The sequence below is a fragment of the Larimichthys crocea genome, chromosome III (assembly GCF_000972845.2).
Source record: "Larimichthys crocea isolate SSNF chromosome III, L_crocea_2.0, whole genome shotgun sequence".
NCBI classification, from domain to species: Eukaryota; Metazoa; Chordata; class Actinopteri; family Sciaenidae; genus Larimichthys; species Larimichthys crocea.
This window is the reverse complement of record NC_040013.1, coordinates 5,717,497-5,734,538: the sequence shown is the minus strand read 5'-3', so window position 1 is coordinate 5,734,538 and position 17,042 is coordinate 5,717,497. Positions and strand designations below refer to the sequence as shown.

At 41.0% G+C, this 17,042-nt stretch overlaps 1 protein-coding gene across 7 annotated transcripts in view; it reads right to left on the bottom strand.

Annotated features, from left to right (window-relative positions):
• Positions 1–8,882: 8,882 nt before the first annotated feature.
• Positions 8,883–17,042, bottom strand: part of kiaa0825 (KIAA0825 ortholog) — a 112,986-nt gene continuing 104,826 nt past the window's right edge. For 4 of the 7 annotated variants that reach the window (XM_027277861.1, XM_019276004.2, XM_027277860.1 and 1 more), the window contains one exon: positions 8,883–9,806. In XM_027277861.1, the coding sequence (XP_027133662.1) occupies positions 9,623–9,806 (184 nt within the window). In that variant the 3' untranslated portion in view covers positions 8,883–9,622. The remainder of the gene's footprint in view (positions 9,807–17,042) is intronic. The other 3 variants (XR_003462275.1, XR_003462274.1, XR_003462273.1) reach the window with 3 other exon arrangements.

The following is a 17,042-nucleotide window of genomic DNA, read 5'->3' as shown; positions in this document are numbered from 1 at the left end:
GTACTTTTCACTGGGGATGCAAATGTATCATTTAACAGCTGGGGGACTGAAGTAATGAAGTCATTTTCCTACTCTTTTTTCTGTCCTCACCTGCTCCACAACCAGTCAGCTTCAGAGCAACAGGACAGAGTGAGACAGTTCATCTGCGGTGGTCAAAGTGACACCAATGTCAGCTTCATTCTTCCAGTTTAATGGTGGCAGGACAAACACTGCCCAGCTGGAGTGGACCCCTTTAATATGTCAACTTCACTGCAGGCTTTAATAAGAATTGAACCCGACCCGTGTGGTGGACCACATGGGGTGGTCGGAGGGGATCGGTCAGTGGTTGTGTGAACGCTTATCTGCCGGGGTCAATACCGAAAAACAATCCATCAAAATGATTATAAAATAAAAACTGACTATTTTTTTTCTAAAATGCAGTTATCTTTTCCAGGTATTACTCTAAAGTTTCAAGGAAGCGGGGAAATCACTGTGGTGACATTTTCAAGCTGGTACGAGGTTGTTGAGAGCAGACGCTGCTTTATTAAGGGCCATGAATCGAAAAAAAGGACTGGGAACCCGCTGCTATCGTTACAGCTGGGGAACAGGACCTGTTACTTTTCCCTCATTTCTAGACCCAGGGATGGGCGCGTCCGTGGGCATAGTCACATCGAGTCTGCACATTTTGCCTCCACAGAAACCATTCAGCGCTCTCAGTCCACAGTCGTTCTTCTAAGAGTACAGGCTAGAATGGCGACCCCGACATGACAGATTTGCAGCACAGAAATGGCGGCCGACATGACTAGATGTTGCCTTCAAAGAAAAGACTAAATTCACATTTAACTGTTCTATCATAAAACAACCAGCTTGATGTTTAATATTTGCAGCTGACGCCGAGGCGAAAAAAAACAGCAGAGATGGTTAACAGGCAACCTCTCACACCTTCATTGGTTAACAAAGAGCAAGCGCCCTTGGTGATCGGTACAGTGAAAGACTAGCTGACTCATGGAGTAAGTACAAGCTAACCCATACAGCCAACAACAACTCCAAGGATTGAAAAGACGCCGTTGAGGAAAAATGGGTGAATCTGAGAGCTGACTGTTTAGACTTTGGGCCAAGGTGGTTGAGATGAAAAAACCCACCACCGCTTGTTTTCGTCTGTTGCAGCAAGGAGGAATTCATCCTCACCCCATTGTATTTTTCACTTGGGTGTCATTTCAGACCCTAATCTTGTTATATTGTTTATTGTGGGGCTTACTCCGGGCCTCTAGACCTCATGGCAGTTCCGACCAATACACTGCAGCATTAACTTTCTATTCACCTTAGCTGAATATTACGCTTGAAATGTCCAGCAGGTGTTGCGTGTGTAGGGATGGTGTGTGGGATTTGGTGTTGTTTTGTTGGGTGCTGTATGCAGTTGTTGAAGACTAAAATATTGTACTTCACTCATTGAAGATATTCAAACTCCCTCCAGCGTTTTGCGGGAATGTTGTAAAAGGAGGTCTTCATCTTTTTCATCAGTTCAATCTAAGTCCTTATTCTTGACAGCAATCTGGGAGAAAGAGAAAAAGGATAGGAGAAAGAGAACAGGAACACGACACAAAAGTTACAGAATCAGAATCAGAAAACACTTTAATTAATACCCCGGGGGAAATTAAAGTGACGCAAATCAGAGGCTTAAAAGTTAGTTGCTTTTTTTCTGACGGAGGTCAAGTCAGATTTAGTGTCATTATTCACAGTTCACATCATCATTCGTAACCTAAGAATATCCGCGACCATCACCTTTGCACATACTTTGATAATTTCTCCTCATTTTTAAGTCACAAAGTGACAGAAAAACGTTTTACGCAAAAGTAAGGGGTCGGAAGCTCAGGTCCATAGGGGAAACTTGGCTGGGAACGGAGGGTGCCGGGCCTCAAGTCCCGCCGGACCAAAATATATGACGAGTGGACGCTAGCTGGAGAGGTGCAAGTTCACCCTTGAGCAAGGCGACACCCCATCCCCCCCCCCCATGCTCGGTGGGTGCTCCTCAGCGGGGCCTGCCATCACTCCACATCTCTTCCACATTTGCAGTATTGAGCCCTAGTGTACTGCATGTGTGTGTGTTCCTGGGTAAAATGCATGCAATGTCGAAAAATAAACAAATAGAGTGCAAAAAGAGCATTTCCCCATCGAGGGATTAATAAAGTATAGTGCTTTTCTGTATGTCTGTCGTGGGGATGGAGAGAGAAGGAATTCCTATTAAATTTTTCTGTAAATTCTTCAAATGAAGCGAATACTTCATTAAAGGATTATAAAATTAGCTGGACTCTCACTCAGGTCAATGGAACAATTTCTTGCTCTGTGTCATTCTATCCAGCTAAAAAACCAAACATGAAATGAACTACAAACTGGTAAACTAAAGCCCAGTTCACAACGCACAAACAGCGGTGAGAAGGAATCAACTAGAAGAACAATATACACAAATGTTTCCGTCCACATTAAGTGTCACTATTGTATGATTGAACTTCATATGCCATCTATCATTTAACTCGCTTGCTATCGTATAACCTGCAGGAAGAACTAACTTGTAGCGAAGCTTTCCTTCAGGACAGGTAGGCTGGAGTGTTGGTCATAGGTATTAGACAGGTCAGAAGGTTAGCGGCTTATCTTCAGGTCAAGAGAGTAGCTCTGTTGGGGATGTGGAGGCCAGCGCGTCCAGTGGTTCTGCTCGAGTGGAATTAATCCTCTTTTCCCGTTCGAGATGATGCAAATGACCTGCTCGAATAATGAGGACCTGTTGAACTCATCAGTTGGGTATATCACGACCAAAGTCTTTTTTGGGCTCGTCGTGGTCAATTGATTTGATTTCATGTCATTTTGAAAGAAGCGTAGTTCAGTTCAGTCGCTCAGTTTTTTTTTGCAGAGAAATTATTCGAACGTTTACCTTGAGTGCAGTTGGTTTTCTCTCTGTCCTCTGGCCAAGCTTCTGGGCACATAGCGACTCCAACAATTGTACAAGCGTGTGTGTGCGGAACCGGCCACGAGATGAGACGAGCATGGCGTCTTACCGTCAGGAGATCACAGAGATGCATCCTGTCACACCGTAGGTGGGGAATCTAAGAAACAGGTGTATATCTCATACTCTAAATCCAGAGGATGCATTCCTTTCTTTATTTACCAGGCGGTCACATACTTAGAGCTTACACCCATGTGCCTGCCATTACAAACGCTTTACACTTTGCAATGACACAGCTTGCAATGAGCAGCTAGCACAACTATCTTAGCATTACTGCTATGAAGCCGTGGGAGCTCGGCTCAACCTTTCAACGTTGCCACAACTGCATTACTTATGCAACACACAAAGTTATCCCTCATGATTTAAAAATACCAAGTCATTTTCCTACCTTTCACTGCTTGTCATTCTCTCCCGAGCACAACACAACATGTTTACGTCTGCACACTGTGCACTGCGCTCTGCAGGTTAACCTGAGGTCATGCTCGAGCTTTTTTTTTTTGAGTTTTCTCTGCCACACAACCGAACCCAACAACACAGCTCCGGAGAGGAAGCAGCTGCTGACGGCGACCGCATGCACGAGCGCTTTGTTGCTGTGTGTATATGCTGTTGTTGGGATCACGCACCATCATGTGTACATGTCTGTCTCTCTCTCGTCTTGTCTCTCCTGTCTCGTCTCTGTTGTCCACTGAGCTCCTTGACATTTCTAAAACAGGAACGGACTTGCGCGGGCAGCCGTGAAAGCTTCCGGGTTGGACGGGGCAACGGCCTGGAAGGAGCTATTTAACGGGACAGTACACGCAGCCGGCAGCAGCGACAGAGCGGCGCACGTGTGCAGATGTCATCATGGAAATAGAAACTTACATCGTGTAACAATAACTGATACAAACGACCCATTAACATATAAACTACGTTATACGATTAAGCACCAAAAAAAAACACGGAGAGTATAGATACTTTATAGAAAAACTATATATCTAACATTTAACTTCCTCACTTCTACGTTTTTATGCTATGTTTATTATTTATCTTCATCGTGCTGCATTAAAAATGAAACATGAAATAAATAATAGAATAACATAATACAATAATACATAAACTAACATTTTATTCATGGTGCCTTTCTGTCCCCAAGCGACACCTTACCATAAATGAATTAAAAGTAGACAGGCCAATACAACAAAAGACAAACACAAAACAACCCAACACAAAAGAACTCTAAGTACCAAATTACAAGAATACACATTACAAAACAGGTTAAGGATAGGACACTTGTAATGAATCCGTCAGGTGGGTCTTCTTTAATGCGGATTGAATTGTGAGAGTGATGTTGCTGTTCCCTTATGACCAATACATATAGAAATGATTCTAAAACATCATATCTTGTAATACTTTCCTTTGTATGTATTGTTCTTACTAATTTGCGTGGATTCTAAAACATTACCCACTCACGCAAGACAAACTGTCTTATATAAGCTAAAACAACAGTTAGGTTTACTGAATCCAGTTTTTGAGCATAATTAAAATGAATTAAATAACAATGATTTCTCTCATTCTAGATGTCCAACATCCAGCAACTGAATTACCAATGTTTTGTTAAGATTATTATTAAAGTAAAGAAATTAAAAATGGAATACATTTTTACAAACAGTGTGTCTGCATCTTATATGTTGCCACATTACGGCAAAAGGGAGACGAATTCTAGTTATGTAAGATATAATATATTTACGTTTTATACTTTTGTCTGGACTAACTTGAAATGTTTTTAAAGGTTTGTACTGCACCCTGCAAGGGGCGACATGAGACAAAAGACAGGAGATCTGAATACTTCCTCCAGCACCGCTAACGTCTGATAAGAATGTGCTCTAGGCTGTTCTGAATAAAAGTAGGGCTTTGAAAACTGGAAGGAGAAAAAAATAATATGTGCAGGTGCAGGATCCATGCCATTTGATTATGCATTAGCTTGCTGGTGTTTGACTCGCGCAGTGTGTGCTTTTGGGTAAGAGACATTAGTCCATCTTTCTCCAACTGACCAGCTCACTTGTTGTTCTGTGTTGCATAAGAGAAGCTACAGGACATTTGATTGTGTTTATAATTTGTGACTGATGGACTGATCAACCTCAGTGTTCCCCGAGGAAGGACGATAGGAAACAATCTGAATTTTATGGATCATGAATTAGGAAGCTTTAGCCACATATTTGAAAAGCATGTAATTTTAAGATTGTACAAAGTAAGGAAAATATATATACTATATTCATAAATATGTACAACAGATAATAAAGTCAAATACTTCTGCCTATTTTACATGTGTCAACACTGTTGGACAGGTTATTGGGTGTAGGTGTGACATGGTGCTTGTTTTATCATGATCGTGTACTGTGGTGAATATTTTAAACAGGATGTGTGTCAGGATGAACAGAGCTTTTTTTTTCTCCACCTGGGCCTGTGTGTACCTTAGTGACTTGCAAGTGGTACTAAATGAATTGATGACACACAGATATATCTTGCGTTGCTGTCCCCAGATGACTGCAGTCCCATAGAGTCATTGTGTACCTGTGTCTAGAGCAAGTCAAAAATTGGATGAACCAAAATTTTCTTCAATGAAATCAAGAAAAAACGGAGGTCATTGTTTTTGGCAATAAAGAGAAAAGGGTTGCTGTCAGTAAACACCTTGAGTTACTGTCTCTAGAAACTAAAGACCAAGTCCGAAACCTTGGCGTGTTGATAGACTCAGATCAGACCTTCAACAGTCACATAAAATCAGTCACCAAAACAGCCTTCTACCAACTTAAGAACATATCCAGAGTTAAGGGCTTTATGTCCCAAACAGATCAGGAGAAGCTGATCCATGCTTTCATCTCCAGTAGACTTGACTACTCAAAACAGCCTTCTACCAACTTAAGAACATATCCAGAGTTAAGGGCTTTATGTCCCAAACAGATCAGGAGAAGCTGATCCATGCTTTCATCTCCAGTAGACTTGACTACTGTAATGGTCTTTTGACTGGACTCCCCCAAAAAAGTATCAAACAGCTGCAGCTCATTCAGAACGCAGCAGCTCGAGTTCTGACCAGAACAAAGAGATCAGAACACACCACCCCAGTTCTTAAGTCTTTACACTGACTCCCAGAATAGATTTTAAAGTTCTGCTACTAGTTTACAAATCACTGAATGGTTTAGGCCCACAATACATAAACGACATGTTAGAATACAGACCCAGTAGGGCTCTGAGATCTACTGACTCAGGTCAGATAGTGGAGCACAGAGTTCAAACCAGACACGGTAAAGCAGCATTTAGCAGTTTTGCTGCTCACAACTGGAACAAACTACCAGCAGGACTGAAATCAGCCCCAACTCTTTGCACTTTTAAATCCAGGTTAAAAACTTTTCTCTTTTCACGTGCTTATGGCTGAGCTCTTTTAAAGAATTATCAATCATAATCCAGTGATTCGTTTAATGTTTTAAATTGTTTTCAAATTTGCTGTTTTAATGATTTTAAATGACATTCTGATATTTTTAATAAAATTTTCTTCTCTTTTTTATTTTTATTTCTATTGCTTGCCTTAATGTCCAATGTTTTTCCTTGCCTCTGTAAAGCACTATGAATTGCCTTGTGTACGAATTGTGCTATACAAATAAACTTGCCTTGCCTTGATGTTATGATATAAAATAAAAATGATAGTGACTGGATCAGGGTGGCAGGAGGACTTGGTGATCGTCATATTACAGAACTGTTACCATGAGACATCACAGGCACCCTCTATGTTACTTTTTGGTTAATAGATTGTTTTGCTCTTTGTCCTATGTCGGTGAATTGTTACCTACTTTGCACAACATCTCGTAAAAAAAAAAATCATGTTGTGCAAACGTGTAATCATAAATGTAACAGACTTTGTGTCATATTTAAGGTGTTAGATACTGCCTGAGTCTTTTTCTCTGGGGAGGAACTGTTGTGATGGAAGTGTTCAGGACTATTCTCACAAAACTGTCAGAGTAACATGGATCAGAATGTGTTACTTTAAAAGGGAAAGAAAAAAAAACACAGTTTGATTGGTTTCATGTTCAAGACGTACAAGACTTACTGATACGGTGCCACAGGTGACTTTAGCGAAAACCACTTGCCACACCCTGTTCACCTGTATAATGTACCTGCAAATGTATTTTCTGACATGTGCTTTTTGATTCACAGAAATAGCCTTGGTTAAAGTAAAGCTGGATGCCCTACTTCTGGACGGCCTCTAGAAGTTGAAGCTGTTTCTCTGGGGAGCTGAGCTACCCTGTTTCCTCAAGCAAAACGCTGGCAATGCTGTGTAGGGAGACCCAAATAAGAAACAGGAATGACATATTGTGGCATTGATACCTACTGAGTTTGACAAGATAAAGGAGATGCTTCTTGCTCACTCAATACTCGATGCAGCACCTGAGAGCAGAGGTGGGGACTTGAGTCACATTTGACAGATTTGAGTTACAAGTTTGATTTCTTCAAATTTGACTTGACAAATAATAAAAAATTAAATTAAATAAAAAACTCATGTGGAAGCAGTGACTGGTCAATTCACTTGAAATACTTGTACACTTCTCAAAAACATAAATCTTGATTGGCCCACAGCGGAGTCGATATTCAGGTCAGTGTAGAAACTGCAGACCTACTTGAACCTCAGTGTGACTTGTGCTTTTGAAATGATTATTTTGACTATCGCAGGTCTTTTCATGCAAGCTCATATTGACACTATGTTGTATAAAAATACATAGTATGTACTGCAGATGAATTCTGCTGTATCTGTACGTTTCATTGTTGTGCCACTCATACGACTTTTGTCTGTGTTTTGGTGTAAACCAGTGTCTTGTGGCTGTCCATGAAAAGCAGCACAGTCCTTGATATGTTAATTTGATATTGTACATTTTTTAAATTGGTATGCAATTTGGTGACACATTCATTTTGTCTTCTTTATAACTTGAAAGCCAAATAATAAATGAAGTGGAATCAGGGAACTCTGGATGAAGGATGGACTACATGCCGACACAAAGCGTGTTGTACTCAATGGATGAACCCACAAATAAAACCAATATGTTTCTGCTGCGAGAGTTCGCTGTGGTTAATGCACTAATATACTCAGGGGGTAATCAATTGAAATGGAAGTCAGAGGAGTCAAAATGCTGTGACTGTTTATCCTGCATAAATATGTCATGATGAGCTCTGGGATTTAAAAATGTTTATGTAGGTTTAATAATCCCTGAATGAATACTGTATGATAGAATATTCGGTTTATTCTTTGTCATGAATCATTCTTTGTAATGATTTGTTGTGAATTACTGTCAGCTTGTGTCACCCAATGGAAACACACGTGGATAACCCTACAGGTACTTACTCTAATAAGAAGGTGAGGGAGAAAGAAAGAGATCAAAGAAATTCCTTTGTCACAGAAAACAGTTATCTTACAAGCATAGTTTAACTAGCCCAATACTTTTTTCCTGCAACACCACTTATGTCAAATACAGTTTACAAAGACTAATGTTGCCGTGTTGCCTTTTAGCCTTTATGCAAAGTCACAAGCTGAACATTTTGTTTGCTTTTGTATTCTCTAAGTGGTTTGGCGATCACAATCTTGCCACATTTGCATTAAAAATCTAGTTAAGGAAAGGAACATCACTCTCTGGAGCGGGAAATGTTTTTCCTCCTCTCTCAGAGGAATTGCACGGGGTGTGCAGTAGCCTTTCCTGTTGATGAAAAGACAAGAACGAGTTGTTTAATCCGTATCTGAACATCAAGCGTAATCAGAAAGAACATGTGATGTATGTATTCAAAAACGTAAATCTAACTTCACAGTCAGAAATCATCATAAATTATTCAGCGCACAGAGATCACACAGATTGATCATATGACAAGAAGAAGCAGATTCATCGGTGAAGTGAGAACATGGTTTTATTTTCATGTTTAATTCTAAAACATTCCATCTCATAAATAACAAAATATGGACAAACTTGGAAAAATATACTGAGCAATTGTATTACACATAAAATAAATGTTTTCTCAGTTTGCACAAAATATTACTGACTGATATTACATAGTGGGGCAGATTTTTGGGACACACTGTAATCAAAACATACATCATCTTGCTTCCAAACCGTAATATTTGATGTTTGCTTTCAGGAACCAGGAGAAAGTATGCTGACACCAATGTCTTTACACTCACTGTCTCAAAAAAAAAAAAACTTCAACTACCGACAGTGATCACACAGTTCCATCTTGTCCCAGGCAAACAAATCCTGGCTCTCCATTTCCCAGAACTGATTTCTGGAGATGTGCTCCAAAAAGATGAAATGCGTCTGATGCAGCATAGAAAAGAGCACAGAGAGTTTGTCTGAGATGTGTGTGCATAAAGACGGAGGCACAGTCTCCCTCACTCTTTTTTGTTGTTCCACGGTTTCTTGCCCGCTCTCTCGCTCGCTCACTTTTCATGCACACACACACACACACATATGCAAACTCGCTGGATACAGTGTATGCACAAACTCAATTACACCCAGAAAAGTGCACATACATACACACACATGCACACACACACTCTACTACCTTGAGATCTGCAAGTGAGTATTACAAGCAAACATTTACAATGTGATAAAAAATAAATTCCAACTACGTGGACTGTTATTGGACAGCACTCTTATCGGATGGTTGTGTTTCCCCGTGGGTTCGCTCTGCAAGTGTCTCTTCAGCTTCAGGAGGGCCGCGCGGTCCCGGGCTGCAGCAGCAAACAAAATAGGCTTTTTTAAGTTCCTCTACCATAGATTTCTCCCCATCTTCCAGCTCTGCTTCCTCCTGCATCTCCCACCTGCAAAGTACAGAAAGACAGAACATCAGCTGTTTTAACGCCAACAAACATTTGTCACTCTGGGTTAAATGAAAACACACACATACAGCAAAACTAAATGTGTCTCCTCAAAGTTAGAGACACAAATGTCTGTGTGCCCTTCTCTCACTTCTATTTGTGTCTCACAGAAAAAAAAATAAAGGACCCTTCTGCCTGCAACTCTGCTTGGGTTCGAGTCCAAAATACATTCTCCCGCACACACGTGGCAGACTGAACTCTCCGAGGCTCTGCACGCCACACTTTCACTCTTTAAGTCCTCACGTGGGAGTCTTCTTCTCTTTCTCTTTTCGTGCTGTGTGGGTCAGTTTCACTGCAGTCCCTGCTGCTGTAATACACCATCTTAAACTTACAGTTTTGCAACACATTCCACACACAGGATGAAGACTTAAGGGATGTTCGAGAAAACATTAAAACGTGAAAGATAAGAGAAAAGATGCTTTTGGGTCCCCATGTGTCTTCCCCCTTCTGTCAATTTGACGCTTACGGTGTCTAGGTCATGGCATGATAACACTTGAACTTCATACCAGCCCTGTTCGGGTAACTATTTTTTATCCTCTTCATATCTTGTTGCGTCTCTTCTTATTTAACCGTGTCTCTCCATCACATTTTCTAATTTTTCGTGCTACAGAGTGGAAGGAGGGCTTCAATATGAAGACATCAAGGGAAGTCACAATGTAATTCACCCTCAGAATTTCAATGGAGTCTCTTCGACGAGCGACTGTGGTCAATCAAATCCATATGGAGAGGTGGCTGAAGGCTGTCTTTGAGTTGCCGCATCACACTTCCTCCAAAGGAGAATTATATCTGTCTGACTGCAAATGATTGCATTTTCATTGCAATCTCTGCGTCTCCTTTTATCCATGCCCTGCCTCTCCTCCGATTCCTCACTGTATCTTCAAACATGTAACCATATAGTTGCGCTCTGTGCGAGTATGTGTGCGAAGAGGAAGAAGGGGTAAAACAGCGAGTATATCACGGATGTGTTTCATGCATACTAAGAAGGGGGCCTCTCAATGCAGAGCACTTTGATGAAGTTTCAGCCTCTGTCATAGTGTGTGTCTGGACGAATCAGACAATCCCTTTCTCCACTTCCCAACTACCATCAGTGTGGTAATTACTGTCTGAATGGGGAGGATCTGTTTATGTAAATACGCAGCTTTGACAGAGAGGTTTCCTCATATGTGACTGCATTCTCCCTCCACATCCAACTTTGGTCACTAGTTTCTCTGTTTTTCTGCGTCAGACTGGATCTCTCCCTTTATATCTATAACAGAGTGAGTGGGCTGTCTCTTAAAAAAGACAGAACAAAGGGAGAAGTAGTTAAGTCTGCCTTTGATGACATGTTGTCGACTCTGTTGGAAGAATGCGGATGACTACTGGGGGGGGGGCAGACAAATTGCCCCTATATTATTTTTTCAGCGACATAAAATCAAAATCAGTTCCACTAAATAACCATTATGGGATACAAACACTCAAACAAAAAACAACAACACAAATGTCAGGCGGCGTGCAAAAACAAGAGCAGGAAGGGAGGCGAGGAGGGAGAACAGAAAGCCGGAGGAATGGCGGCCAATAAAGGAGGGAGCGAGAGCGAGAGAGGAAGGAAGACAGGAAGGTACGCTAAAGGTTTTTCAATGTTTAATTTTCAAATAGGATTAAGCAGAATGACATTTAGCTGAAGGTTACAGGCTCAGCATTGTCTTAGCTGATATTGATATGCAGGAGGCGCCCTGCTTGTCACCGGGACAAACACCGTTGATGAATGAGAAGCCTTTCCCCAGGAAGGTGTTAAGTGCAAATTTGAAATGAGAGAGAGGTAGAGGTAGCGAGAGAGAGAGAGAGAGAGAGAGAGAGAGGGTGGAAAAAGAAAGCACACACACACACACACACACACACACACAGATTGAATTACAACAATAGTTGCCATGTATACTGTCACAAGATAATGTTGCCAAAAGTGTAAATTGTTCCATAACGTATAGGTATTGGTTGAGATTGGTTGCTCTCGTGCTGAAAACGAGCCGAAAAAAACACACAAGGTGCTTTGCTGTGTGTATCTAATTTCAACAACTACAAATCAACAATGCCTCTTAGAAATGCATAAGTAGGCTAAAGTTGACAATAACTTCACTGTATCCTCATTTCTCCCAAGTTTTCCCCCGGAATTTACATCTTAATAAGGGGAGTCTTACCCTTTAATTCTTACGGGCTCTGCTCATTTCTCATGCATTAATACTAGAGCTGCTGACTTGGCTCTTCCTCTGAATACAGAATAGGACACACATATTAAGACTCATATATTTACTGGATTGATGCCACGGGAGATTGTCTCAGAGTGAGATGAAAAGGCTGGCTCAGATGTATTTCAACGTGAACATCAATGTAAGCTGTCCTAATCATGGGACGATGCAGGCGGAAAAAAAAAAAGACAGAGAGCATCTATTCTGATTTTCAGCTGATAATGAGTAGCGATGTTTGACAAATTAAGAGCATAAGCCCTGCTCGGAGATCATCTGGCATCATCAACTTAGTTCCTAAATCTCACTCAAAATACGCCACAGATGAAACTTTAAATGTTCGACTCGATGCAGCTCCCAGAAACATAGAATTAAAAAAAGGTAGTCGGGGGGAAAAAAACAAAATAAAACAGGCAGAGGTACAAGTATAGACTATGTGAGAGAAAGTGAGTGAGCAGGAAGACAAAGTGCTTGAAAGATCATGAGAGACAGTGGCCAGTGGTTTCCTCTGCAGCTGTCAGTGGGCTGAGTGGTTTCTCTCAGAGTGTTGGGTATTTGTGCTGCGCTGGATGCCCTGCCTGCTCTGCCACTGGGACCGCTGTTTGTTTAAAAGGCTCGCCTGTCAAACAGAGAGCGCCACCGACAGCCAGACACTCGGCTAAATGACTCTGACAGCAGCCCTAATCAGAGGCTTTGCACATTGCCGCAGGGCCTGGAGGATCCATCATAACCCAAGCCTAAATATTTAAAGTGCTAAACTTTCCAAAGGTCAGGCCTTTCCATGCATGCCAGGGCGACATGTGTCACAGAAGTAGGAAGAGAGGGAATGAACAAGAGAGAGAGAGAGAGTATGGTTAAATGTCCTCTATCATTTTCACTCTTGTGAGAACCACTTTCAGTTTTTAGACCAAATTACTTTTCATAAACGGACATCATTTTGACGGGTTGTCACGTCCTCAACCATCTCATTTGGGGTTAGAACCTGGGATTTGAGTCAAACACGTGAGACTCTTTTTTTTTCTCTTTGGTAAAAATAAACCCTTCTCAGCAATTCACACCACAAAATTGGTTTGCGACAGTTCGAGAGTCCCTCTCTAACTAAGACACTCTGAAAAAAGATAAGCACTGATGTATCAAAAGTTATGAGTAGCCTCTAGACATCACTGAGTAAGCAGTCTTCTCAGAGAAAGCGGCATTCACCGACGGTGGATAAACCTTTGATGGATGACCGGAATAAACTTTCAAGCAGCTACTTCTTGCTGTTGTCAGAGTTCAGAGTTTAAGGGTGATGACTAAAGGTGAGGTCAGTGCAGCATGTCTGTGTCTGTGTCTGTGTCTTCTTCAGACCTTCTGTAGCCATCTGTACTATCTAACTTTACACTATTACACTTGGCCTCTGGTGTTGTAGCTCCACAGAAAGCAATGCAGTGCACACAGGTGAGAGGCAGAGTGCACGGGAACACAGAGCATCTCAAACAGAGTTGACATAAAGCGTTTTTGTTCATGACTGTTCATCCATTTAAAAAGTCCAGTGTGTCAGATTTAGGCAGCTTTATTTATGGAATATGGCAGAATAATAATCACCAACTGAATACTGGCTTCTGCATTTTTATAAAACTATAGTTTTTCGTTAATGCTAAGAAGGAGAGAGGAGTTACAATCAGTGACTACACTGCTAGATGCCACTAAATCCTGATCACACTGGTCCTGAAAGTGAGGCAGATTCATTTTAGCAAGCAAAAATTACAATTGGTGTTATAAATCTGCCCAATTTGTAATCTCAATCTACAGTGTTTCTCAAAATAAGGCAAAAAAAAGGTTGAGTAGACCGAGTCGGACAGCAAATATATGATAAACTAGAAGAAAAATGAGAAGCCATATGAAATATGAACATCGAAGATGTTATTATTTGGGAATGGATCTTGTACATTAGAATCTGGTTCAGTTGGGGTAACTGACAAGTTCACAATACAGGGCCGGGGGGTCATCTCTTCGACTCAATTTCCATTGAGAAGCAAACATCCAATTCAATTTAGATATGTGCCTGTGCTAGGCTATGAGCCAGAGGGAGATTGTAACTGACAGCCATTGGACAGCCGGCTGGATTTGAATATTGACGAGACAGAGACTTGACAGAAGGGATTATGCTCTACCTTCTGACTTACTAGCCGCTACACTGATCCATTCTATTGTCAGATCAACTCAGTGTCAGGTCTACAGTATGTCCGTGCAGTGTGGTGATGCCACTCAGTATTAGACCCTACCTGAGATCCATCTCAATCCAAAGTGATGTCCACTGAAAAGCTACAGGAAACGCACTAAATCAACGAGGACAAAAATATGCGATATCAGAGCAAATCTATTTACAAGCAAACCTGACCAGGTAGCTTTACTCTACAGGAAAAAGGCTAAAGCCTGCACAGACAATGATGCATTAGAATACTTGGGAGGATGATTAAATTAGCTTTGCAACTTCTAACCTTAACCTTAAACATCTAACTTAACTATATCAAAGCTAGATGTGTACAGAATGGCTGGAGTACCTTCTACTCTTGTGATGACATTTTAACTTCATACATCAAAAAATACAACAACATACATGCAAAGACAGGCGCACACACATATGCATGCACAAACATCCGCATTGTCCACTATTGCATCTTTTCAGTTTACAGTCTTGATGTATTGCATTTGAATGAAGCTGCACTTTTGTTTTGTTTGTGTGTGCTTGTGAATGCGTGGGTCAAATCCACAGACTCATCCATGTCCAACCAGCCTCGTCTCCCGCCCAGCACGCACCCTCCCATCTCGAGGGCCGTCGAGAGCAGACGAGTCACACAGAGCGCCTGATCAAAGGGCTTCGGACAGATCTGTGAAGGCCCTTTGAAAGGACATCCGCAGTTACACAAGTTGACACGCTTATACGTGCTCTGGCACAGACACACACGTTCAAGTCTCAGAAGCATGCATGCATACTCACCAACAAACAAACAAACACACATACACATGCACAAATTGACAGAGGAGCACAAAACTTCAAACAAACTCTGGTTTTAAACCCCAAATCCAAGCGATGATAAGTCCAGCACATCAGACGGCACAAAGGGCCTTTTCCTCAAACCACACAAACACAGATGCACACACACACACGCACACACTGAGGAGTCTAAAGACAGAGGGAGGTTGAGGGACAGAGAAAGAAAGAGAGGACTGAAGATATAATGTGACATATCTCTGCTGAAAAGTTACAAAGTAAAAAAAAGAAAAGAAAAGTGCTTTCTTCTATTGTATTTTCTATATTGTTATATATCTTATTTGACTTATGTAATTTGAGTAATGTACTTAAGTGGACACACAGGAGAAATCTCCAGAAACTGAAGTGTGCCGGACACTTGTAAAAACATTAGAGTTATGCAAATTAAACATATACTTTAATTTGTCAGCTACAATTTCATTATTCACATCTGCACTTTGGCTAAGTTGAAACTCAATGTAGGCTAGGCTGCAAGGTGTAGCTCCTTGTGCACTAACACAGGTAAACATACAGTGCTTCTCTGAATATAAAAGATACTTAAAACAAAATGTAAAATATAATAATAAAGCTAATAAGCTGTGTAAAAGTCTAAAGTGAGACTTGCATCTAGTATTCATGCTCAGAAGACTCAAGCGACTTATTGTGTCCATAATCAGGCTACTGATGCAAAAACACTACTTACATAATGTTAAACAGTATATCATATAACAATATAACATATTGAGCCTTCATATGTCATACAAAAGAAAATTATGACTCGAGATCTTAATATTTCAAAAGTGGATTGTTGGCAGGACGGGTTGAAATGAGGGTGAGGATTTCCATTTTCTCATTAATCTTGTGTAAATGCTTTAAGTTGTACAGTTTAACTCGCTTCCTGATGTATTTTAATGCATGCTAAATGCTGCTCTTTGACCGCCTAACTATTGCATAATAAGAATTGTGGGCCGACATGCTGTGTGCCCTGCATGTTTTATGTGTTATTCCTTTTTGACAGTGTTCCAGTGCTTTCTTTTTGTACCTCACTCCTCTTTTGTTGTTTTTTACGATGTGATGCAATGCTAATTCGACCGCTTCCATGATCCATGATCTTGTAGCGATGCTATACTGCAATGTCTTCCGTCCTCTGAAATGATGGCAGTGAATTCTGATGGCTGTGTTTCAGTAAGTGCCACATAGTTTGGACGATTTGAAGGTCTTACTCACTATATACTATTTCTGCCTTATCTTTTCCAACTTACCTATTGCCTGCAGGATTCAGATATCATTGCTGAATCAAACAGGTTGCTTTTATGGTTATTGATCGTCATACCTGAAGAAAGCCATTGAAAGTCACCCACAAGCATTTGAACTAATATTCAACTCGGTTATTCTAACAGATGGAGGAGCGGCTCTAACTTCCTTCAGAGGATGTTAGCCTTGGAATTTGGAGAAATACATTTTCCTGCTGAGAGATTGATGGGAATGTCTTCACACTTTGTTTTTTTTGAGTGAATTAAAACAAAATCTGCTATAACGTGTCAATTATTGGGCTTTGCGGGCGCTGGTAGGCAGATTTTGTCACCTTCGGACAGAGCCTGGCTTGCCTTTTCCCCGTGTTTCCAGTGTTTGTGCTAAGCTAAGCTTATTAGCTGCTGATTCATATTGGATGAACAGATGTGACGAGTGGTACTGATATTTTTTTAAATGTCAAACAATTGAGAACAGTCTTCGCACTGATCCTGTGGGATTTAGTTTAATTTTAAATGCATCCATCACAGTTGCTCTGCTGTTTTGCCTCCACCATCCTTTATTGTGTGTGGTGCTACTGATGATTATGGTGGCGAGACGTGATAGAGGCTTCTGCATCTGCTACCAATGTACAGAAATGAACAATATTTGTTAGTTAGGGTTGTATACGCATTACTGTGTGTGTTCTGCAGGGCT